Consider the following 27,232-nt stretch of genomic DNA (forward strand, 5'->3'; position numbering starts at 1 on the left):
GACTATCTTATAATTTCCTCTATAACATATTTGCCTCGCCAAACTAAATCCCAGTTATTTCAGGCTTTCCCACTGATAAGAGGAAGGGCCTGTTTTTTCTTAACAGTATCTTAATGCAGTACCCCTCAAATAACTTATTATTTCCATTAAAACCTGTAAAAGTTACTGACTGTGAAGTAGTTTCTTCATAACTAAACTGCTCAGAGGTCAATGAGGTGGTAATAAACCTATTCATAAATATGTAAGAGAGAGTGGTTTTAGATGAAAGCTCAGAGTTCACTGAATTAGCTGTTTTTGCTGGCTATTTCTATTTCCTTGAGACTGCAAAGAAAATGCAGGACTTTCATCTTATCAGTAGGAAAATAAGAACTGCAATATAATTGGAGGTGGGGTGTAAATACCTCTCAAAAGGAACTTTAAAATAAAATATCACAATGGAAATGTGGATCAAACCAGCAACCCCTTGAAAATCCTAATTCATGTTACAGATTCATTCAGATAAAAGTTTAACTATTGCATGACTTACATATCATAAGGACATGGAATTCACTGTATATTATTATTTTTGTTTTTGAAGGTATCCCCATAGCACCTTTCTTGCTCTGTTTTTCAGAGCTTTGCTATGAGCTTAAGACAAAGTACAAGATATGGCAAGATGAAACATCCAGCACTTTGAGCTGCAATTTGTAGCGGCATACAGGAAAGCAGTAGTTAAAGAGTTGTGCTTTTAGTGTTGTACTTCAATATTGTAACAATGTTAATGTAAGTCCACCCGCTGCTACAGTTTCACTAGAATGAATGCTTAGAGATTAGCAGAATTCATATGTCACAACATGAATAAGAGTTGAAGAGATTAAACAAACATATTTTTCCTGCATTTTTTTTAAAAGGAGATATTTAAGACTTAGATAAAAACAGCAGGGAGAAGGGAAGTGATTAGGTGTTCTTAATTCCTCTTAAAGGATTTATTATTTTCAAGTTTAGAACAGTACCACTTAAAAGTTAACAGTTGCTCACTGACTATTTTGATATGGGACATAATTTTGGAAGTCAGTGTCTGAACCAAAAATATCCAGTAATCACAAATTCCAAGGAAACACTCAAACTGCACAGCTGTAGAATATCTGAATAGATCAGGTGATAATGCTCAGGAAAAACAAATTACACAAATAAACTGTTAAAGCCATTGCATCTAGCTACATTGCAATTGATATCCTGTTAATTTTGAAATACAAGCAAAAGCAACACCCAAACTAGATATTAGAATATATATAATCTATGATTTTTATTACTAACCTAAACTTGTGTGACTCTCAGAAAAGGAATATGTTTTGTTTTACATTACCTAGCTTTTATACAGTGGTTCAAATACTGACAGAATATTGAATATTTGGACCAACAAATATACAAAGAGAGCTCTCAAAAACAAATCACGACTTGTCACTACAGGTATGGATAAAGTGCATTAAAAGTGTCATTGATCAGATTATAATCTATCCTGCATATTAGTAATTAGCAGATCCACTAACTTTGCATCTGGATAAATCTTAAGCCTGGCAATGGGAGTGAAGACTCCTGCAGATCTATATTTAATCCCATAGCTAGTGTAACAGTATCTATGCCAGCTGCCCAACTGAGAATTTACTGCTAGTAACAAGCCAGTGGCATTAGTTTAGAAACGACAGCTCCAGACCTAAACCTCTCCAAATATTTTTTGATATAGTCTAGTAGTAACATTCTGTAACTAGTAACTTAAATTTGTTATTGTGGATCCTATATACCTTCTTATTATTTACCAAAATTATTTCAGTAACTGAGAAACAAAAGGAGCCTAAAGGAAACAATCCTTTTTATTTTCTAACCATCAAAGTTTTTGTGCAGCCAAAGTAAATGATTTCTAATTCAATTCTAGCATTTTTCTTGACTGCTCTGAGCAGCACAATATCAAAACACACCTCTTCTGACTCTCCTCCTCCCCTATTTTTTTAAACACATACTAACAACATACTATGCAAAACCTTTCTGAACTTTAGGGTATGCTAGAAAACAAGTATCTGCTCATATTGTACTCCCTTGACATCAGCCATATATGAGAACACGAGCAACAAGATAAACAAGAAAACAGTATTACCTACATATACAACTACTGGGTGCAGACAGGGTTAACAACTTCACGAACCGCAAGGCTGGCAGTGTTTTCCCTCTCCTCTGTGCTATAGGTATGGTAGAGTCCATTACTATTGAGATATAGAAGTATGCAAAGTCAAGATCAAACAAAAACATTATCAAATGGAAAACTGGCTGAGTCTCATTATCACTTAATAATGGTGCCAAGAACTCATGTCATCAGTGCAAATTAAGGGAAAAAAATATGGAAAATGTGACTGAGATAAATTAAATGAAGTTCTATCAGGCTACACAGTAAATCATAAGAAACTGGATAATTGCTTCATCCAAAAAGCACAGCTGAAATACCATCATATAACTTCACAGTCTATTTATTATTGGGCTAGCGCAAACAAGCTCAAAACCCAGAAAAACGACAGCAGGCACAAGTTCATGAAACCAAGAACCGCATGACTGCTGCTCGAAGGGAGCACACAAGCAGCTCATCCTGCTCGGCTGCCATTGCCCGCGCACTCCTGCTCGGCTGCTGCAGGGGAAGGAGGACACACGTTCCTGAGACAGCAGGCCCTGCTCTCACCCGATGCCATGTGCCTTTTATCCTGAAGCACCCATGCCACCACGTGACAAGTTTTGTCGCAGAACAATTGCTATTGTACAGCACTGGCATACAGGAAAATTCCAGAAGCATTTTTCCCTGGTGGCTACATGGCTAGTGGGGGGAGTAACAGGGATGTCCTCATTCTGCATACCAGCTCATTCTGCTTGTGCCTGCAAGCCAGGTATCACTTTAAAGATTGCTATGTCATATTTAAACAAATAATAAGCAAGCTTAAATGAGGAGGAAATGGAAGATGTTACAGCATCAACGGAACTGCTGCAAAAATTTCCTAGCAAAATTGGTGGAGTATTAAACCAAATATTTGCCCCAACTTCCTGGGTTTTGCTTAGCTACTGAGATTAGGTGTGGGAGGCACCAACCATCTTAGTTCACAGATAAAACTAAATGTGCATCCAATAACATTTAATTATTACATGCTGCTGAGCATAAGTCATTTGTTTGCTGTTTACTTGTCTTATGCTGTGTTTGGGGGTATTTAAAAAGCTGCTGTGAATAAGAAAGAGTTCCCCTCTCTGACAGGGCTAAGGCCAGACCTATTGCCCACTTTGTATCAAAAGTTAGGTACGGAGCCAAACAGATACTAAATTACATTTCACTAGAGTTGCATTTTTCTTTTCTACTAACACAGGCTTATAAAATTGACAATCAACAGACCAAATGATTACATTCAAGGTTTTCTCCATTTCTATGGCATTTGCAAATGCCTTCCAGAAGCCTATGCAAGCTCAGAAGGATATGAAAGCACAGATCTTGGAACATTACATTTTGTTTGTTAACTTCAAAGACCGTGGACTCTATTCCCATATGGGGACTTAAAAAAAAAAAAAAAAAAAAAAAAAAAAGGATTGTTGTAACAGCACAGTATTAGTTTTTAGTAGGGTCTCCTGGACCCAGAACAAGCAACACAGTAGTGCTTAGTATATTTTCTGAAGTTTATACATGAGGATCAGAACCGTGTTCCTCCACAGCTGCAACAGAGAGGAGATCCAGAAGAACAAGTTAACTATTAAAAGATGCAGCACAGGTACTAGACATTATTAAAAGACACAGATCAACCTTCACAGCTAGATCATTTTTTCAAACTTTTATATATACATGAGTTATAATTACAAACGTTGACATCATTTGGTTTATTCTCTTCAGATCTCTCAAGTCTTTTGCTGAAATTAGCTAAAAGTTAACACATACCAGAAAAGATTGCAATTATCTCCATCACCTCTCTCATTCCTCAGATATAGAAGTAATTTAGAATAATAAGCAAGGAACACAGGGAGCTGAAGACCTTTCCCTTCAAGTTCATAATCTTTAGAAGAAAAATATTCATAGAGGGTTATATTAATTGTATCTAAAACACACTAACTTAAAGAGAACAGTTGGGCATTAATAACCTGAGTTATTTATGCTGAAAACAATTGACCAAAATCTTTTCAAAGGTCAGCAACACAAATTTAAACACCAGAACTCCACAACAGTCATCAGGAAGGTCCGCAAAACTTGTTCAACTTTTTCCCAAGTTAGTTGCACCAAGAGTGGGGGTCTCTTTTTCTTTTAAAGAAATCATATAAAAAAAATAAAAAAAATCACATTAAGCACATTACTACAGAACAATTTTTCCATGTGCCAGCTCTACCATTCAAAAATTGCTGTATTAAAGTGACATGTTTTGGCAACATTCATTGCATGGTATTTTGAGTGGAATGTAATATGACTGGATGCTCACAAATATTAATCCTGAGCATGCAAAGGGAATTAACTATATTTTCCTTCTTAAAGGATCACAAAAAGTATTAACAAGATTTTAAACATCTTAGCAGCATAATCAAAAATGTTGTACAACAAGAGGTCACTGTGAGTTATGTCGGCATTCTTTGGCCCCAAAAGAAATTTTGTCAAATGTCAGGACTTGTGCATACAATAATAATTTCTTAAAAAGGTAAAAGGGCACAGAAGTAGCCTTTTACAGGAGATGCATAGTTTTTTGCTGCATATTTTAAGATGCATGCATCATCAGTATAACTACAAGTGGATAAAGTAGGTTTCATTAGTACTTGCTTAAAATAAAGGAAACTAATGAACAAAAACTGACCTGGATAACACCTAGAACTGCCTGCTTTAAGTAGAATTTTCATAGCTGTAGTGTATCCTAAACCAACCCCAAACATACCTATCACCAAGAAAACAGAAAAAGCATTCCTACCAGTCAATATAAATGAAGAAAACAACAATGATCATTTCTGTCCAAACCAAAATATAGAAGTTTTTCCACTTAGACAAATGTGTTTCTTGGTCAAACAGAACACCACTTTTACAGAAAATTCTTAAACATATGTTTTATCTTAACCAATCTGGTAACTAAAATGGAGATCAAAATCTAAAACAATGTTTTAATAGCTACTCATGATTAACAACTTAGAAACAAACTTACAACTTCATATATAACCTAGTGAGCTAACATTTGGCTGAAAGACGACATTTACTTTTCAAAATGTAATTGCTAAACCTGAATCCCCAGTTATCTGTTTCTAGATGGGCTATGATCAGTAACTTCAGAACATAGACAAACATAAAAATCTAAGCCCTTTCTTTTTTTGCCTATGTTACATGACTGCAGGAGAGTAACACACAATATTTTCAAAATATGAAAACAGAACACATTTAATTAACAAAAACAATTTTAAAAGGTGTTCACAATGACATGTGTGTGCTGTATTGACACAATAATTTCAAGTTATGTTAAAGTAATTTTTCATCACTGAACGTACGCCTCCTTTTTTGTTGTTACTAATACTTTGTGGGTGCTTTGTAGGTCTTCTTGAACTAGCAGTCAGAACATTGAATGTTGTCACATAGTAAATTAAGAGAATTTTGAGTATGTGTCTAATTAGGAGAGGTGGCAAATATACAAAATAAAATTACAGAAAAAGGATGCTGCAGTGTTCAAATAGGGTTCTTCGCTTACTGATATACCAGTAATTCTACTTACCAGTCTAGGGACAAATTTGTTATCACTTTCAAGACAGATTTCTTTTCTCCTGAAAATTACCTACAACTGTCATCCGGCACAAGGTAGAAGGGAGGTAAGTATAGTTCAACTGATTTAAAATCAGAGATGGTCAAAAAGATTTTTAAAAATGCACTGAACTGGTAAAATAAACTCAGTATCTCCATTTACAAATAACAGGATCAAATGGATTTTAATAAATAGGTAACCATGAGGTATTGGCAAACCAAACTGTTGTACTTAAACAAATCCATTATAAACAGGTGCAGAATTCATTATTCTTTTTAAAACATTTGCAGTTTTTTATTTGGAGAGGAGAAAAAAAATAGGTGGCAAGCTCCACATTCTACAATATTAAATAGCAAATAATTATAGCACACATTTGGAAAACCACCAGCGTTGGAGAGTTTTTCAGCTGTTGGCTAAACAACTGCAAATAACTGCCTTTGCCAAAAACAGAATAAAATGTCTAATTAAAAAATGATCTGTAACACCAGAAAATAACCTATTCAGTAATGTATTTTAAGAAGAAAGTTCAACCAAATATAGCAAAGACTGCAGCTATATCTATTCAGTTGTACAATCAAGTTTTCAATTCCGAATTCATTCAGAGCCTACAAGCTGCATCTCATGCTTTAGCACACACCAAGCCTGTCCCTACTCTGATGGTCCACAACAGTTCAGTGCTTGAAATGGAAGATGATGTACTAGCAAACCCTTCTTTACTGTTTTTACTGAGTACTTCTTCCACAAGTTCCTGTGCAAAAAGCTAATACCTTGTTGGTATAAGTGGAACTGTTTGACTCCACACCAGAACAAAACACAGGAGGAGCTCAGCAAGTTTCCACCACTGGGGTGGCAAGTGCCTGTCATCTCTGACTCTCAAGTCTTAGTTGCTGCTCCAAATATGAGAACTGCCTAAGACGTGATGTTTCTCTTCTAATTCTATGCAGTGCAAAATATCACTGTCTTAAAATTAAACCATCTCCTCTAACAATTTTTCACTTTACCAAGCAGTAGGGTTATACGTTCAGTCACAGGAGCAGAGAACTTCATAATGTTCAACTACAGCATAAGCAGACAGGTTTTTCCTGTAATTCCCCTATGTAAATATAGCAGGGACAAGGGTATTAGTGCAACCTGTTATAGTTAAACATTAAGAGACTTGATGCTAGGTTTTAGACTCATTCATACATTTTGTTAAATCCTGGTTCTTTCCATCAAAAATTCACCTTGAGGTCAGCCACCAAGTACTAACATAACAAACATATGAAAAGATTGCATTTGTTATTGGTATAATAGGCAAATTGGTAGGAACCTGAATGAAAACATAGCATACGGATCACAGTGTGGAAAAAGGTGGTGGATATAAAAAAGGCATACCTACAAAGTAAATACAACAGCTGTTCAACATCTCGGAGTAGTGAAGCATATTTTGTCTCTGACAGTAATTATTTAGCCTCTCAGAAATAAAGGAAGTAGGGCAGAGGATACGCAGAAATAGACAAAATTAACAAGATTATGTGAAAAGTGAGGACCCTTCCAAACACGACTGCATAAGGAAGTACAAGAGAGAAAAGAAATTTTCAAAATCTCTCATAATGAGATTCAGCTTAACTCAGTAAATATCAATGATCAAAAATACTACAGGTCTAGGCCAATGATATTTAACCCAAAATTTACATCTAGAACAATTAAGAGCTAAAATGAGGTATTATAAAATAGGCAAATCTATTAAATGCGAGACTAAATAATAAGTAATAAATGAGTCCTGTCATCCTCACAAAAATCTCAGTATATAGAAGATATAAAAGCAATATTTTTAAGATACAAGTACCTAGAGTTTAAATTCACATTTTGGATATATAATAAAAGGCAATTCAAACTCATGCTCTCTCTTGAAGATATAAAAGCTGCAGATGCGCTAAATCTTTAAAACATATATCAGCCAGTTATTGAGACAGCTTACATTCAGTGCACACATATTAAAACTCTGGCCCCAAAGCTGAAAAAGGCTGCTGTAGAGTCTGTACATATAAGGAGTTCTTATGCTATTTCAATAGTGAGCATTAACATTAAAACATAAATAACTGAAGGATTTTGCTTCAGTTTACGATTTCTTCTAAAATGCTAAATTCTTGTGCAAAGAGCTAAAATTCATTTACAACCAAAAGCATGGAAAACTTGATTTTCCATCTAGAGAGAAGAACATAATTGATACTAACCTTCAGGATCAAGAAGTTTTTCTATGCCCAGGTGTTGCCTGGCTACGTTGAATGCATGGTCTAATCGTTGTACAGGCAACTCTTGAGAAGCAACAGTGTTCCAGTCAAATAGGTCTGGTCTGAAGCAAACATAAAAGGAACAGTCAAGTTCTTCTTTGTCAGAATTAGATTTAATCATATATTTCTACTACTATCCATCAGGATCAGTGACTACCTTTACTTTCTTCTTCTTTTTTTTTTTTTAAACCAAAGAACTTGTTCAATCACCAAGCTTCTTCGGTTCCAGTGTTATCTAATGGATTTGCATCCTATACTCATCCCTGTACAACACTATCACATGAACCATATTTCTTCATCCCCAGTGAGTCCCACAGGCCTACAACCTCACTCCTCAAATCACCTGTTTTCACCCATACTCCTCAGGTCCTGCCGCCACCCAAAATGGCCCGAGCAGGCCAGCTTGCTCTCTTTCACTCCTAAATTCTGCCTGGGTAAGCCAGGTTATGTGCCGTGGCTGTGCACACTGGGACTGGCTCATGGCAGGCCAAGCAGGACAGACGACTGCTGAGCTCATTTTGCTGCCTTCCTTTGCTCTCCAGCCAGCAGGTTTTCACTACAGGGCTAAGAACGTAATCGCTGCTGAGATTTCCAGCTCTCATATCTGACTGAAATTGGTCAACAGATTCAAGAAGTAACAACTTGGGGACACATGTAGCATAACTGCACATGCCACTTTCCTTAGGAAAACCTTTAGAAAAAGGCACACTTTTCAGATGAGTACGGAACTGTGGTCCCATCATTGGTTTTAACTGACATGAGTAAAAGCCTAGAGCACAGTTTAAATGCTTTTATAGGAAAAGGCCGAACCAACAAAACTGAATTATAGCTCAGATATACAATCTGAGACTTTGTATTATCATTTGCACTATTCGCAATACAAATAACATTAAGACACTGTGATCGCTAGCATTTCAGCTAGTATTTATCCATTAAGAAATCAGAATTTGTTATCAGGCATTCTGGGGAAAGAAAATTTTAGACAGGTATTCTGTAATGTGCACATAATAATATGAAGGAAAACAACTACATTGTGCGATTTGGACACTGTTCTAAATCAAAAAACATTTAAATACGTAATTTTACTTACAGATAAATCAAGTATGTTATCTACATACCTAATTAAAATGTTGCAATTAGTTATGAAAGATTTACTTACATTTTTAGTAATTTTAAAAGTTCATTTTAAACACTGTCTCCTATAGTTATAATTGATGGCAAAAAACATTGACTGCATCATACTGCAATAACTTCAAGAGAGCAAAGGAAAAATGCTATATGTGGTAGTAATTCTCCAGTTACAAACCTTTGCTCTTTGGTTTCTTCTGAAGAGAGGGGAGTGATTTACATAGTAAAAAATAAGTTATAAACTATTTTGCTTCTCTATGCAGAATTTCCTAAGTGTTAATTAAGAATAGTGGTATTGCCTTTCGTTTCTTCTTGCCATATACAGAAGGACATTAAAATATTAAATTTTGCTGGGAGTAGGAGGGGGAAGGCAGAGGAAACTTAAGAGGTGATTAGCTCTGTTTCTAGTAGTGAGTATAAGAAGTCTGTGATCTGATAGACTGTGGTTTATGTACTAAAATACAGGCATTTTCAAAATACAGATTATGTTTACACAGTTTTTTTTCCTTCAGTCTACATCCTACTCTACAGGTATACGCAAATTCTTTATTTCTTTATTCTCTCCAAATGTAGCACTTTGGCTTGCATATAACACAGAATGCATAAGCTCATAAAATAAATTTAGCCAAGGGAACATTACAGTAATCACAGAGCTATATTATGACTTTCTTAAAAACTTTACAAGAAAGTCTTGCTCAAAATAAACGTATAGAGACTGTGGTGTAAAAAGATTAATCACAGAAATGAAAGTTTTTAGGACGAGGAAAGAACGACATTTGAAGGACCTCCTCTTTGCCCTGAAATATTTTTGCAGTGATTTGGTTTGAAGTCCTAATTACATGTGTGTGGCTCTGAGCAGCACATTAACTATACACAATCATGGCTGCTTTGGTGATGTAAGTTTTATATATAGGAATATGCTTTCTCCTAACCAGTCAGGAGTCCGCTGGGGAAAAATAATAACATTAAGTACTATTCTTTGAAGGATAACATGGTATTTTCTTATTCCTCTTGAGAAATCTTTGTCATCATAGATAATATCACAGATATTCAATTTCATCCACCTTCTCAATTGCATAATACAGGGAGCAAATCTGAAGTTAATGGCTATAGGTAGGCCAAAACTATTACCATCCCATCTCAATATTAGACACACAGAGGACAAAAATATGTCTTTTTTTTTTTTTTTAAACCCCAAACACTCTTACATGCCAAAGTTTCAGTAAGAAAAAATTTTGGATAGTGTCATGTTATAGAGCACCTTGGTTGAATTTGCATGCTTAGTAGCTGTATTGCATATGTGTCTGTGTATAGCATACCTAGCATATACAGCATCTCTCTTTCATACTTACTATAGATGGCAAGAATTGGAACTCTCCGAGACAGCAATAAAAGGTAAGTAATAAGAGCTCTTCAATAAAGCACTGACTGCTTTCTTACGAATTTTCTTCATATTGTAAACATAAAATGAAAAGAGAGTGTTGATTCCAAGCCAACTCAAAAGTACATAGCCATTTACTGCATCTCAGCTGAGAGCACTAACTTAATCAAAAACAAAACAAAAAAACCCCCACCAACCCATTTGAAAGCTCAGTCTATTCCAATAGCAATTTAACTCTCCAGATTTTCCCATTGTTAAAACAACAACAAAAAAAAACCACTCGAGTACATACACACACACTTCAGTGACCTCATCTCTAGAACATGAGTATCATAATGGCAGTTTGAAATGTCAGCTTCTCGGTATGATGTCTCTTCAGATGTCCTGCTGTGTATATTTAAGGGGCGATACTGCCAAGTACTATTGCTGGAGAGATTACAGCATAAAAGATTTTAAGGACTGTGGTACACAGCAAATAGCTTTTAAAAATCCCTGAAACATTAAAACAGAATTTCAGCTAACAACTGGCTTACTAAGGAGTTTTAAATATAGGTGTAAGCAGGTGTGAAATAGCAGAGAAAAGATATCAAAGGGAATACTGATTCTCAACCTTTGATTTGCTCTCTCTGTATTGTTCAAATGGCACAAAGGGAGAGGAGATCTGCTCTTAAGTCTGCAGCTTGGTTCATCGCTGACAGGGAGTAAAGCCCAGCAGACATAAGTAGCAGAGTTCACTCCTCTTCCTGAAAACCTAAGAGCAGACGCCTGTTCAAAAGAGTCAGGAGTAGCTAGAACATGTTAAGTTCCAGCAACCCACTAGCTGATCAGCTAAAGCAGCACTGACCTTTTCGTAGTTTATAACAACATTGTGGAGAGCCAAAATTGAAAGGATTAGTGTTTCAACTACAAATTTTATACTGTAAAATCAAAAGTTACATTGAGTATCAGGTTGTGATAGGTGCTAGTTTGTTACATCAAATCGGGAAGTGATTTTACGGTGAAACGAGGCGCTAATTACGGGCTAAACCCACAACATCCTGCAATAAGGGCATGTACCCCGCCTGAGACAATTAAGTGGAGCCAGCGAGGCGGCGATGTTAGTTTAGATAGCCTAATATGGCAATGGCGAGGTCACACAATTGTAAAATATATGCATGACCTGAGGGTCACCACACACAACGCAGAGGAAGACTCCAGCCTTCATCCCCACGACCACCAGAAAGCTGAAGAAGACCCCCTAGCAACAGCCGGCGCAGCCGCAGAAGTTACAGGAAGTGCCACATATACCTGGAGCTGGAATCGCATATAAGGAGACTGTGAGGGGGGGGATCGCGCGCGCCGTTGGTGGAGCAGGAGACTCCCCGGCCGCCCAGCGCTGTTTTGCTTACTTGTGACTTGCTCAATTATTTTATTAAATTGGAGTTTATGCAACCCGGCCCGAGTGGTTGTCAATTTGTCGCGTTTACCTATAACAATTTGGTGCCGTGACTCGGATACAGGCTTCCCTGGTTTCGGGACTCTGACTCAGGGGAGGCGCCCCATCCCATCTTCGGATGGCCCCTGAGTGGGTAGTTCCCCTACCAGAACCTGTATTTCCGAACCCTAAATCAGGACAAGTAAGCAAAAGAACTGCAGTACCCCACAAACTTTGTGCACGAAGATCCGGACGAAGACTCAGGACTGAGTGAGTATATGTATGCGGTTCCGTTCGGTTGGGGTGGGATCCCCGGAGCACGTGAGAAGTCCCCAGGGGAGTGCGGACCCTCCAGGAGAGGGGGTCCTTGGTGCGGACCCTCCAGGAGAGGGGGTCCTTGTGTAACAGGGGACGGAGTGAGTGCGGACCCTCCAGGAGAGGGGGTCCTTGTGTACGGTGTGAGTGCGGACCCTCCAGGAGAGGGGGTCCTTGTGTAATAGGGGACCGAAAAGGGGCACCCGTCGGCCGACTGGGCCGCCCTCTGCGAAGGGACAACTGTCCTAGCAGATAAAGACTCGGGTGGTGTGAGTGCGGTCCCCTGCAGAAAGAGAGAGAGTTGTAATAGGGGACCGAAAAGGGGCACCCGTCGGCCGACTGGGCCGCCCTCTGCGAAGGGACAACCGTCCTAGCAGATAAAGACTCGGGTGGTGTGAGTGCGGTCCCCTGCGGAGAGAAAGAGAGTGACTGAGGGGAGTGCTCCGGAAGATGGGACAGAAAAAGAGCAAGTCTTCTGATCCCATAGAGGTTACCCTAATGATTAAGTATTAGGATGATTGGCCTTCTAGGAAAGGCAAAAGTAAAAAAGAAAAATGGTATATTACCCCCTTTATTGGCCAATATATGGGTCTTTTGAAAATTGGATATGACAGGCTCTAAATATATATGTGAATTCAAAGGAGCCTTTTAGTTTAGAAGAAAGTGAGTATGCTAGTTTACGGATAAGACCAGATACTCAAACCATGATATTTACCCTGAAAGAGAAGGGTTCGAAGAAGAAAAGCAAAATATTGGAGGAACTTCCCGTTTCTCCTCCCCCCTATATTCCCTCAGCTCCAGCTCAAAACCCAATACCAGCTCCTCCTCGTAGCCCCCCCCCCCAACGACCCCGGACTGGGATCTAGACCCTCCTAGTTCCCCAGAAGAAACCCGAAGGGTCACAAGGAGTCAAACGAGGGGAGGTGGGCGACCTGATCAGCTGTACCCCTTGCGAGAACTCCCCATGGGAGGACCGCAACCAGGAATGGGTTTTGTGTCCATGCCCCTGAGTTCAGGGGACGTACGGGATTTAAGAAGGAAATGGGGAATTTATTAGAAGATCCTTTAGGGGTGGCTGAAAAATTAGATCATTTTTTAGGTCCTAGCCTTTATACATGGGAGGAAATACAATCCATCTTAAGCATATTATTTACAGTGGAAGAAAGGAAAAATCTGCAACTTTATTTCGAGGTAGACCCCAGTACCCCTGTGGGACAGGCTCTATTGAAAACATAGTTTGTAGCAAAGGCCTTTCCAGATATCAGAAGAAAGCTAGAGAAGTTTTCTTACAGCAAAAAGTGCATAGCTTCATTTTTAAGATGAGCTTGAAGAGGCACTTTCAAAGAGTTGATGTAGGAGGGGTCAGAGTCTTCTGTGTATTTTTCTGCTGCTCTGAGTGGCAGTGCAGCACAAAGCAGATGAAAAATGAATTGGGCTTTCCTGTGATTCAGGCTTGGAACGCTTTCCAAAAGTCCTCTTCCCCATGACTCCTCCTAAATTATGGGTTGGGTATCAGAGGGAGAATAGGGTGCTCCATAGCACCCATCATAGAGTCAGGTGGTGGGTCAGAATCTTGACCCTTTTGAAAGAGTATTGGGTTGAGCTTTGGATACAGTGAGTCAATTTCTGTTTTAACCATGCAATGGCAAAAAAAAAAAAAAAAAAAAAAATCACCACGGGCCACTGATGGCAGAGGGGAGCCAGCCTCACCAGCACTGATGATTCCACCCTCACTGCTTGTGTCGTGTGGAATTGCTGTTGCTGGAGACAGCCCTCATCAAATTCAAGGTAATTTTACAAAGCTGACATCTCTTTGAGCCGCAGCCACTGTTCATGGCCTTTGGAAGGCTAAATGAAAAAGCCTCTCAATGAAGCGGTGTTGATTTCATTTTTCATTAAATTGCAGCTCTGTGTATTTTACCTGCTTACTGACTCTTTTAGCTAGCTGGGGCATCACAGTATTGCACTCAAATTATTGCGAAAATATTTGCATTCTAATGCTATGAGGACTTGTGTCCCTATGTAGGATATAATGTAGCTGTGTGCTTTGTAAACAGAAAAACAGCAACTCCATTACCAGAAAATTTCTTTTTGAAGCAAATTCCCATTTTATATTGTAGAGGGTAAAATATTTCTGAGATGCTAACAGCTAGACCACTGGCAAGAGTAAGGGTTTGATAGCAAATTTTATCCCTTGCTGTGTAAAGAAACAGTTGTTAAGGCTTTTAGAAATGTGGAGCCAAAAGGAGGGGGAAGAATCCAGTAAAAATACATTTGTTTTGGGAGGCTTCTTGACTTCCTTTCTGTGCATGCTATCAGGGTACGCTATTGTAGATGGGAAGTCTCTAGAGTTAATAGAATCAGGGCCCCTAGACAAAACTCGGTCGGCCCAGGCTTGTGAATTGTATGCGGTTTTTAGAGCCTTAGAAATTTTAAAAGGTAAAATAGGGAATATATACACCGACTCCAAATACGCTTATGGAGTAGTACATACATTTGGAAAAATATGGGAAGAAAGAGGACTGATTAATTCACAAGGGAAGAATTTGGTGCATGAAAAATTAATTAGGAAAACCTTAGAAGCTCTGAGGGGACCTCGGAGAATTGCGATAGTACACGTTAGGGGCCATCAAAAGGGTACATCTTACCACATAAGGGGAAATAATCTAGCAGATGAAGAGGCAAGAAAGGCAGCTTTACATTTATTATCTGAAGGAAAAGAGGGCCACGATAAGCTAAATACCAGGATGAGTTTTACTAAACAGGAAATAGATAAATTACGACAAATAGGAGCCATAGAAAAAGAAGGTAAATGGGTGCTGCCCGATGATAGAGAAATTGTATCCAAAGGCGTGGCTTGGAGAATAATGAAAGAATTCCACCGACAGACTCATTGGGGAGTGCAAGCATTAGTGGACCAGTTTGGAACCAAGTATATGTGCATTGGAATATATGACATAGCAAAAAGACTAGTGGGAGAATGTTTGACCTGTCAGAAGGTTAACAAGCAACACCTCAGAGAAAAAGTCCCAGGGGGACGATCAATAGCCAAGAGGCCGTTTGAGAAAATACAGGTTGACTTTACAGAACTCCCAAAAGCGGGCAGGTATAAACACCTATTAGTTATAGTAGATCATTTAACTTACTTTGTAGAAGCCTTTCCCGTAGCCCGAGCAACTGCGAAATCGGTAGCTAAGATATTGTTAGAAAATATCATACCCCGGTATGGGAATGTAGTAGTCATAGACTCAGACAGGGGACCACATTTCACATCCAAAGTCATTAAAGAAACATTAGATCCTTTAGGAATCAAGTGGGAGTATCACACTCCTTGGCATCCTCAAAGTTCAGGACAGGTAGAAAGGATGAATGGGGAAATAAAAAAACAGTTAACGAAGCTAATGATGGAAACCCAGATGAATTGGATCAAGTGTTTACCCTTAGCCTTGTTGAATATACGAACTCAGCCCAGAACTGACGCAGGAGTCTCCCCTTTTGAAATGTTATACGGGATGCCATATGATTTAGAAATACCGAAAGAACATCCTAAAGTAGAAGAGAGATTATTACAGAAATATATTACAGAGCTTATGAAGAGAAGACAAGAATTGATAAAGAAAGGACTAATAGTACAGAGACCTCCACTGGATGTAGCCATTCACCGAGTTAACCCTGGAGACAAGGTTTTAATTAAAACCTGGAAAGACTCATCCTTGACTCCCCACTGGGAGGGACCTTTCCTTGTCTTGCTCACCACAGACACTGCTATTCGCACCGCAGAGCGAGGATGGACACATGCCAGCAGAATTAAAGGGCCGATCTCAGAAACATCGTGGGAAGCCTTTGGAAACCCGGACAATTTAAAAGTAACCTTTAAGAAGAAACCTAGAAACCTCGATAAGTAAGACCACATTTTGTAAAAACCTCACATTGTATTTGTTATCTCTTTGTGTGTTATGAATGTAGGATTTGTAAAGAGAAGTAGTGGACTCATTGGTAGTACGGGTACCTCCCTAGCGGCAGTTGTCGCCTTTGTTATGGCAAATTGACCTATTTGACATTAAAAGGGATCTCAAGAAAAGATCGGTGGAATGGTGGGAAGCTTTTGCTAAAGGGGGTACAACCAGAGAAAGGTTGTACCTACGCCAACCACCCCGATCACATAAGGCCAAAATTGAAAACACCAATTGTAGGTGGACCGTGCTGTATGTTGAGTGTCACTCTGGAGAACTGGGAAGCCTTTAAAAATCCAAAAAGCTCATACAGGAGGTTCCCCTGAAGAATACGGCTGCTGTCGAGAAGACGGTACACCCTGCTGCTCTGAGCAAAAGAGTAGGCAGAGGAGACAGAGACGTATGGAAACTGTGGGGATTGAGGCCGATAAGCCACTTCCTAAGCAGGGATACCCAAAATTGTAAGGCCCAGACTCTTTAAAGTCCCAGAGACACTTGGCATCACGGATCGCCCCTCCAAGGCATTAAGGGTTTGTAAAATATCCGTTAGCCAAGCCATGGGTCCACTACTCCTCTGGAAGATGATTGTGCTGGGCTTAATAGGAGGACGAATCAAAGGGGAAAATAATATACACCAACCCCTTAAGTGGTCATTAATAAGGTGGGAGGATCAAACAGTGATCCAAGTACGAAATGTACCTGGGAGTCCTACATTCACTGCTACTTTATGTGAGTTTGTGATAGGTAATAATTTGTTACATCAACTCGTGAAGTGATTTTATCATGAAACTAGGCGCTAAGTACCGGCTATCACCACAATGATTGTACTGAGTCAGCAGAACGATATTGTATTGTGAAATGTATGCGCGTGACCTGAAAGGCACCACGTACAACGCAGAGGAAGACGCCAGCTTTCATCCCGACCCCCCCCAGCAACAGCCGGCGCAACCACAGAAGTTACAGGCATATAAGGGGACTGTGAGCGGGGGATTGTGCGCGCCGTTGGTGGAGCAGGAGACTCCCCGGCCGCCCAGCGCTGTTTTGCTTACTTGTGACTTGCTCAATTATTCTATTAAATTGGAGTTTATGCAACCCAGCCCGAGTGGTTGTCAATTTGTCGCGTTTACCTATAACAAGTTGGTGCCTATTGAACCATGTCTAAATCATATGGGGTTTTACTTTTGTCCTAGTTCTAATCCTGGGCGAGGATACTGTAACTACCCAAACTCTTATTATTGTGCTTATTGGGGATGTGAAACTATAGCCTCTGATTGGACTCCAGAAGCAGGGTTAGATAAGTTTTTATCAGTAAAATGGGGGCCTTCTGGGTGCACCCCCCCCCAAAAAGGATTTCCAGCTGGGGTATCGGGGAAATCCCCACTATACCCCCCCCCAGGAACTTGTAAACATTTAGTGATAAATATCACCCATCCAGAAGATCCGGGATGGTTTTTGGGAAAGACCTGGGGAGTCCGGTACTGGGAGTCCGGGACCGATAGAGGTGGATTAATTTTCATAAGGAAAGAAAGTGTGCAATCCATTCCTCAAGCAATAGGGCCGAATCTAGTTATAGCAGAAACTGGAATTTCCTCCCTAATGAAGCAACAGCAAGACCTTAGCACCCTACGGGCGGCTGTAGATGAAGACTTGAAACGAATAGAAAAATCCATCACAGCCTTAGAAAAGTCGTTAATATCACTATCAGAAGTGGTGTTACAAAACAGAAGAGGGATGGACCTCTTATTTTTACAACAGGGAGGATTGTGTGCAGCCCTAGGAGAAGAATGTTGCTCTTATGCAGATCATACAGGAGTTGTCAGGGATACTATGGCAAAGCTGAGAGAAGGCCTTGAAAGACGTAAAAAAGAAAGAGAAGCCCAGCAAGGGTGGTATAAGTCATGGTTCAGTCAGGCTCCCTGGCTAACAACCTTATTGTCTACCAATGCGGGTCTATTGGCTTTATTAGTACTTGTGTTCACCTTTGGACTGTGTATAGTAAATAGAATAATTAACTTAGCAAAAAGCAGACTCGAAGCCGCCCACCTACTGTTGATAAGAGGTCAATATGAACAACTAAACGAAGATGAGAGTAAGCATAACCCTGTGCTTTCCCTAGCACAGGAGGCTGTTGTTTGATTTGATGAACAAACTAGAAAGGACCAAAACAAAAAGGGGGGATTGTGATAGGTGCTAGTTTGTTACATCAAATCAGGAAGTGATTTTACGGTGAAACGAGGCGCTAATTACGGGCTAAACCCACAACATCCTGCAATAAGGGCATGTACCCCGCCTGAGACAATTAAGTGGAGCCAGCGAGGCGGCGATGTTAGTTTAGATAGCCTAATATGGCAATGGCGAGGTCACACAATTGTAAAATATATGCATGACCTGAGGGTCACCACACACAACGCAGAGGAAGACTCCAGCCTTCATCCCCACGACCACCAGAAGGCTGAAGAAGACCCCCTAGCAACAGCCGGCGCAGCCGCAGAAGTTACAGGAAGTGCCACATATACCTGGAGCTGGAATCGCATATAAGGAGACTGTGAGGGGGGGATCGCGCGCGCCGTTGGTGGAGCAGGAGACTCCCCGGCCGCCCAGCGCTGTTTTGCTTACTTGTGACTTGCTCAATTATTTTATTAAATTGGAGTTTATGCAACCCGGCCCGAGTGGTTGTCAATTTGTCGCGTTTACCTATAACAAGGTAATTTTTGCTCTTGCAGTTCTTGCCTATAACTAAACAGAAAGAAAAAAAAAAAGGAGGAAACAAAACTGATGTCTTCCAAAGTATATTTGCAAGGAAAATACCTGGTCATTACATATAAAAAGGAACAGGTTTTTTGTATTACAATTGCATAACCTATGGGGGCAGTAGATCAGTCAAGGTGAGATAAGCAAATCTGGAGGAGTAGTATAAGGCCAAGAAAATCCAGCCATGCTTCTATGCAGGAAATTGAAGTCATGGATAAGACCAGTCACAACCACCACAAAAGCAACAGGCTACCATCAGATTTAAAGCAAGCAACAAAACAAAACTCAGAGGCAGCCGATGACCATGTTCAGTAACTCCACCCCAACACAGCTCTATCCTCCTAGCATCAGCCCTGGCAGTCAGGCAGACATCTAAGAGAAACATAGATTCTTGAAAGCTTACTCTTATTCTTCCTCAGAGACCACCTACTAAATCTTCATCAAAAATGGAAAGCTAATTCTAAACCTATAACAAAAAAATGAGTGCAGATACAGAAATTTAGACAGAAAAAAAGCAGTTCATAAGCAGTGAAGAAAAAACAGGATTTCTGGAAGCCTGCTTCTTTATCTACTTCAGACATGTTCATTCATTCAAATAAGGTTTTTCCATAGAAACAGGAAATTAATAATTCCTCTAAGATGTGTATGGCAGTGAATCCTGGAGAGGTGATGAATTCTGCTAAGATGTAAAGATTCAAGGAACGTAAGGAAAACAAAGTAGAATGAAGCTGGTCAGACATACTGCACACTTGAAACCCTAAGTCACCTAATAACAGTACTAATTTTAATGCATAATACATATTTCCATTTCTGGATTAAGAAAAAAAAAAAGCTGAATCAGAGGGACCTAGGGGGGAAAAGAAAAGAGAGAAAAAATAGAATTTACATAATCAGCAAGGTTTTTTCCCCCATATACTTCAAAGGGAGAATTTTGAAGGAAGGCAGTGAAACATTTTGAAGACGCTTTCGCATCACAGTATTTTGCTGTAGTCCTATTGTTTTCATTTCTTTAGCATTTCTTAAGTGAAGCTTATCACAAGCCTTTAAATAGGCAACCTTTATAACTTTTACATAGCTATCAGTAAAAAAAAAAAAAAGAAATTACACAACGGTAATTATGAACATTACAAAAAAACACCATCCATGTATAATAGGCCATTTCCTTAAGCAGTTTTAACATCTAGCTAAGGTTATAATGGGCTCCAGCAAAGTAATTTAGCAAAAAAGCAACTTACAGATTTAATTCAAAAAAACTTTCCATAAAGGTAAGTGGAGAGGAGCCACATTCATATCATAAAAGTTGTTGCCTCCTTTTTAAGAGAAAAGTTGTTTCTTCATCATTGAGCTAGCTCTATCTATACAAGAAAATTTGCTGGTACCTCCAGTTTTCTCACAGTTAAAACAAACCAGCAGCTAGTAATATAAAATAGCAAGTAATCCAGTGACCTGTCAAAATAAAAATATTCTCATACATCTTCATACTATCATCTTCTGCTTTCCCTTTAGCTTACTAAAGAATGCTTTTGCTTCTTCTACCCAGGACTTCTTTTTTTTTAAATGAAGTTTTCTTTCTTCCCTCCACAATCTGCAATCCTGAAGCAGAGGCAGCTGCAGGTAAGTGCTGATTTCCAAGGCAGTCACCTGGTCTAAGTTCTAGCATTTTAAAGAAGCAAGAAGGAAGCTAATGAGTGCTTCTTGCTCCCACTTGAAAATCTTGATTAAAGGGCCAGAAATAGCCTGAAAAAAGTTAGAGAAAAGAGGCAAAGATCTTTCTGAGACCCATATGGAGCAAAAGGATTACCAGAAGTTAACAGAGAAAGTTCTCTGTGAACTAGAGCCTCAAGTAGGGACAGTTTCAACAGTAGCAGGACTGACTTCTCTCCCTTACCACAACAGTTTATTTTTCTGATATTCCTAGGAAGATGGTGCCACCTCACAGCTGTTGTCTTGTTTATTCAGTACAATGTAGAACATACTGTTCATGGAAATGCATCCCAAGTTTATCTTTTTATTCTGAAAATTTATACCTCAGGCTCACTGACATGGCCTTGCAGCTTTGTAAAGTACCCTGAGCTTCACTGCCTCTCACACTCAGTATTAAAAGGAGAGCAATAGCTGTTGAGCATAAGTATCCACAGAGAGAAGGTAATTATACAAATGGGAATATCTACTCAAAGTAGGCTCTTGAAAAATGACCAGAGAAAGGGCATTAGAAATATCTGATCAAAACAAAACTGTCAGCTACAAGCAAGAGAAGGTTGGGTTAAAAGACTATGAGAGATGATGCTTGCCACTGAGAGTACTGCTCTTACAGCGTATTATGTCTATGTATTCAGTGGTTCATGCAAGTCTCTTACTTTCTTTTAATTCCTTCAGGAAAGCACTGAGAATTTTCATCCACATATGAATTCTACAATAAACTTTGAAACTATAAAAAAAAAAACCCCCACCTATCCCAGAAAACATTATGCATGAGAAATGAAAATATCAGTTAAATCACCAGTTAAAGAACAGGGATTGATTTTGTTCTGCTTTATTTTTAAGACTTGTAGCTATTTAATTATTATCAATGTAAAAATAACTGTACTATACTAGATCTATATTAAAAAGAACTATACTATACTAGATCACATCAGTGGTTCACATAAAGCCAGTATCCTCTCCTTGAAAATAACAATTAACCCTTCCAGCTATCAGGAGCTTAGGGAGTTTCCGAGTTGGAGTATTTGTGTTTGGTCAGGTATGCTGTCACAGGACTTCAACAAGCTTATCTTAATTTTTTTCCTGCCATTCTTGAGTTTCTTGCATCTCATCCCTGAGCAAAGATGACTTAGTACTACCTAAGATGTTTTTGGAGGGCAGATACCTAAAATATAACAGGGATACAAACCACTCAAGGTATATCAGATCAAGGTGTAACAGCTTTCCAGTGTGTTTATTCCTTTACAGTGAGGAATGTACTATGGTGAATATAATGTTTTCTGTCATGTAGTGTCTATCCTTAAACATTTCACACCATCACTGTGTCTTGATATTGTTGGCGAAACAGATAAATACTATTTAGCAACTGAATCCATAAGGAAATGGTATACATAGAAAACACATAAACATAATGTAAAAGAGGTTGAGGTTTATTGTTTTTGTTTAGTTAAGACCAGATGGAGAGATGGAATATGTATAGTTAGTAGCAATTACAGAATGTTAACATCAAAACTGAGAAGAAATGTAAATTTATCTATCTCCCAACTTTATCTATTCAGTCAACTTCCTCTTGATATTCTTTTCCCTTCCCTCACCCTGAAGTCAAAAGGAACTGTCCACAGACAAAACTACTGCAACAAAAATGTAACAGAGGCTGTAAACTGAGGCTGAATATGAAAGTTGCTTGAAGGATAAATCAAAGATGCAACAACCACTGTGAACAGAGTAAACATATAGTATATACTATTATTTATTTTAAATTTTATTTGTATTTATTTCCTTCAAAATTATTTGTCATTATCTGTTGCGAGTTGTAAAGCAGGTGAGTTTGCAAAAGAACTATTTTATTTCTTTGAAAGTACATTAAAACAGCATGTCTAAAAAATTTTCTGCTTACTGTATGTAATGTTTTCTGGAAGTAGATTGTGAATTAAATCTATTTCTAGTAAATTACAATTTAAAAATTTGAGCACTCAGCTAAAATTTCAGCTGTGGTAATATACAGAACAGTGTAACATATCTTTTGATACAGTTATAAAAAAGGCTTGAAACATTTTAAAGAAAAAAAAAACTAATTGTAAAAATACTAGTGTGATTTAGATATACAGCGAACTAACCACAGAATGTAATAACTGATCTCAACAGGTTAGTACTTTATGTCAAACCTGTTTCAAAATTACCTAGCATTAGTCTTAGATGTGTTACTAGTGAACTATTCTACAAAAGAGTAATAAATATTTCAGACAAGTACTTGCAGTGCTTTTGCTCAATTAAAAACTAGTAGCCAAATGTAGTGGTTACTGTATATTTACCAAAGTAAAATCAATATATCTAAAAATATCAAGTTATAATTATGGCCACTGTGTATTTTATCTGCCTGTTAATAAGCTGCTTATTATAGGATTAAGTGGTTGATTCCTTGTAGCAACTTATCCCCAAAAGCAATCACCATCACAAAAGTAGGGCAGCTTTGGAGATGCAGCAATGAAGGAGAAGCATGAAGTACTCATATCCTTATGAGCCCAGTTAAGGATGAAGTTTTCCAAGCCCATTAATCCAGCATAGACTGGCATTTTCACTTAGAGAAGCAGCCTCAGGATGCAGTTTAACATTTTATCTAATATAGTGTAACTGTGGACGCCACTGACAAGAAGCAGTATTGCTCTCTCTCCCCCTTTCTGCTCTTCATTCCCCATACTTACCAAGGCCTAGGTGCATGCTCTCACTGTTTATTTCCCTTGCATTGGATCATGGGACTGCATAGCAACAGAAAGTCAATCTGACCTGACAGAAAGATGGCTCACAAAAACAAATAAAATACCTAGATACTATTGTTTTCAGTGGATCAGCTTGCCGAACCAATGCCCTAGTACCATTGTCACTAGTTCCAAGAGGCACATGAGGCACAAGAGAAAAGAGGTACTGATTGCAGGAAATTTTATTCTTATTTAGCTCCCCAAACACAGTTGTCCTAATATCTGCATAAACACTTGTGTCAACATCACGAAGGTGTAAGCGCACCAGGCCTGAGTGCACCAATGGCGGAATAACAGCAGGATGGGGGTGCCACTTGCTAATGTTGTAAGTACCAAATGGAGGTGAAAGACTGCATTAAGACCTTTTGTAGTATAATAAATTCTTCTTTAAAATTGTGCCTTGCTCCTACCATTACAACCAAACAATATTTGTAAATTGAAGTTCAGGCAGATCTATTCGGTGATCTCAGGCATACACAGCCTCAAAAAAATGGCCTCAGAGCAAGAGATGTAAGATTACACTGTGACTGGGATGGAGGTGTAAGGCATAGGTGGCCACTGTAGAAAACTGGATGGCTGACAGTGTTAGCCTTAGGACTATTACAGTGAAGGACTTTATCAGACCATTTCATCTATAAACAGTTACATGAGCCAGTGAAAATTTTGGAAACACACACCTGTAGCTGTTCACTGCAGAAGTTGGAAGACATATATTGTCTCAGTCTGTGTTTTAGAAGTATTTTGCCTGATTTTGAGCATTTAATGCAAACAAGAATAAAAACAAAAAAAATTATTATTGCTTGACTTGTACTGTTATCTTGTAAATCTCTAATCTCTTACTAAATTGAATGTACCCATTTATTTGTTCAAAAACTCAATTCTCACTAATAATTTAGAGCAGTCAGCCATCTTTCAGGACAACTCCCTTTAGGAGAGAGGTATAGAAGGTGCAGAAGACAGATCAGGGCTTAAAACATTAGAAAATAAGTATTGTTTTAAATCAGTAGTGGCAGGAACCCTACCAACTAGACCTTTAAGAGAGATCAGCCTGCACCTTTTCCTTAAGTCAAGTAAACAGAACCACCAACTTTGAAACTTTGATTTTGAAAGCTTTTTTTTTTTTTTTTTTTAAACAGCATAGACTAGAACAAGATAACTTCTGAGAGAGGGAGAAAACTCAGATCAGCTGGGGAATAACATGAAAAGTCTTGAAAACAACTCCATCTTTTCCTGCTGTGTCCTTTCAAAGCAAATCCTTACTTTCAATCCAGCAACCATCAGTGGCTTTCAACAAACACTACATTGTCCCTTTCCAGGTTCCTACAGAACAATCTCCTCTTCCCTGCAGGACAACCTCAAAGGCTTAACTTCAGATCTCTTTCTTGCTCTTCTCAAGGGTTTCCACATCTGTACTCCTCCTTCAGACCCTCTATTTGCTATACATCAAAATACCAAAAAATAATCTGAACTGAGCATCTTCAGTTGCTCTGCAGGAAAGCTCAGACCCTCTTATCCCCCAAGAGGATTCAGTCTGACACAGCACCCAGAGCAAAGCAAACAGGCAACCATTTAAAAGACTGCTGAAAAGTCCACATACAAGAAATAGCTAACCACCCCCCCCCTTCCAAAGCATAATAGCTACATCACCTTCAAGCCCTCTATTACAAGCTCATTGAAGTAATGGAAGTCAGTTTTCCTACCTGTGACTGTGGAGGAGTGCATTGAAAGCCAATCCATCAGACCAGCTACTGGTGAAATTGATAACATTGACCTGTGGGTAATTACGAGTTGATTGGCGGACCCAGCTCAGCAGAATCTTTTCACTGTTTGTCTGTTGCAATCCAGCCATGATGTTTTTCATTACATCTTTGACCTACAAAAAGAGAGAGTATTTTATCAATTATGAGCTTATTTATTAAAAGCTGACTCTTTCTTTGACCCCAAAAAACTCATTGCCTGCATTTAAGCCTTAAAGGAAAACCTCCTAAGTAATTACATAGCCTACTTGGTGTCACAGTATAATGACAGCAGTGAAGTCTTCCTGTTTAAAAACAACCAGTGTTGACTTGCTGGTCATCTTTGCTAATGCCTTCAGTACATTCATCACTGTGACACATAAAGTGTTCTGTGAAGAAAGAGAGAAAGCACATCTTTGTGCGTTATTTATGGAAACAGATTGCATTTGAAATAAGCATTTTTCCTTGTGGTTTTCTTTTCTCTGGCAAATACATCCTTAGTTAAGAGGATACATTATAGCAAAGCTGATAAAATGATGGAAAGAATTCTTCTCATATTGACAAGGTTGAAATAAATACTAAGGAAAAACAAATGTGTTCAGAGGACCGTAAATAATGTTTTAGACTTAAATGTATGCCCTATATTTGCACACATACATTTCAATGAAAAGTGAATTCAATTGTATATATTTAAGGAACATTGTATATGTTTCATTTTCTTGAATTTAATTTCATAACTAGTTGATATTCCCCTTTCATTAGAGAAAGCTCATCCATCTACAGTTACCTTTCTACAAAAAACAATTTTAAGGGGGCTTCCAAAAATATTAGTCTGGAGTTTGACATAGCAGAGCCACTTACTTACACATTTCTTAGCAGCTTCATTACTAGCCAAAGAGCACCAAAAGTTGTAGTAGTACTTTTCTTTAAAGTGTTCCCTTTTAAGTCACTGCTTTCTCAATTTAGATGTTTAAGCTTAGCAGCTCTTTTAAAGTATTCCTTAAGATAAAATGTGACTATGAATGGAAAGTTGCTTATTGGTTCACTTATTCAATATATCGTTTCATTATAATTTTCCACTTGAATTGTTCATTGACCAGTTTCAGTGGAAGAACAATATTTAGTGCAGAAGCCACTTCATGATATGGACCACTTTGAAATTGTAAAAACTGTAAGAAACTTGCGGAAGCTATCATCTCAAAGGATAATCAACAACAAAAAAATTAATTACTACGATACAGTAAAAAAATAGCAGATATCAGTTTATTGTTTAGTCTGATAAGTTGCTTACTAGTGCAATAGTAATTAATTCAATCATTTGAGTAAGTTATTGAATGAAGATAAGAATTACTAAAAGAATTTCTTGTTTTTTACATCTCAAATGCACTCTGCCTGTAAGAATAACAGTACCCTCAATTTTCCTTTTGAGGCTTACACAGAAAGTTAAGTTTATATCTTATTAATTTTTGAGGTGGGCAGTAAATAATTTACATAATTCAGAGAGAAGCTAAGACATTGGTCTCCTGTATTTCAAGACAAAAAAACTTTCACCACTATGAAAATATAGAATTCTGAATCCAGGTTATGAAAAAGAAGAGTAGTTTCAAGATTAGCATCTATTGCTCCAAACTTAATTCATATGAAAGACTAGAAAATATTGAAAGAATGGAAAATTGTCCAAACCAGGGTTTCATTGTTCACTTAGGATTTTTATCACATGCATGTGTTTACAAATGCAGATTTATCTGAATACAATAAGTAAACTGTAACATTTGAAAAATACAACACCCATTCCTATAAATGGACAGCTGAATGAATGCAGAAACACAAGAAGTAAAAATATAAAAGATCATAAAATACAGAAAAGATCAAGTGTTTGAGTCTACATTAACCTAAGAGAAAGTGACAAAAAACTACAAACAGAGGAAGTTAAGTAAAACAACAAAACCAAAAAATGGCTATCAGGAAGGCAATAACTCAGAAAAACATCAGGCAAATAGTTTTCCTTCTGATTTAAAGAAAGAGAAGAAGCCAAAAAGTTTGTATTTATTTCTATTTCTGAATAAAC

At 38.3% G+C, this 27,232-nt stretch overlaps 1 protein-coding gene across 1 annotated transcript in view; it reads right to left on the reverse strand.

Annotated features, from left to right (window-relative positions):
- Positions 1-27,232, reverse strand: part of DMD (dystrophin) — a 1,189,181-nt gene that overhangs the window by 927,268 nt on the left and 234,681 nt on the right. The window contains exons 6-7 of the mRNA XM_067297573.1: positions 25,129-25,301; positions 7,973-8,091 (exon numbers count right to left, since the gene is read on the reverse strand). Coding sequence (XP_067153674.1) covers positions 7,973-8,091; positions 25,129-25,301 — 292 coding nt within the window. The remainder of the gene's footprint in view (positions 1-7,972; positions 8,092-25,128; positions 25,302-27,232) is intronic.

The sequence above is a fragment of the Apteryx mantelli genome, chromosome 1 (genome assembly GCF_036417845.1).
Source record: "Apteryx mantelli isolate bAptMan1 chromosome 1, bAptMan1.hap1, whole genome shotgun sequence".
NCBI classification, from domain to species: Eukaryota; Metazoa; Chordata; class Aves; order Apterygiformes; family Apterygidae; genus Apteryx; species Apteryx mantelli.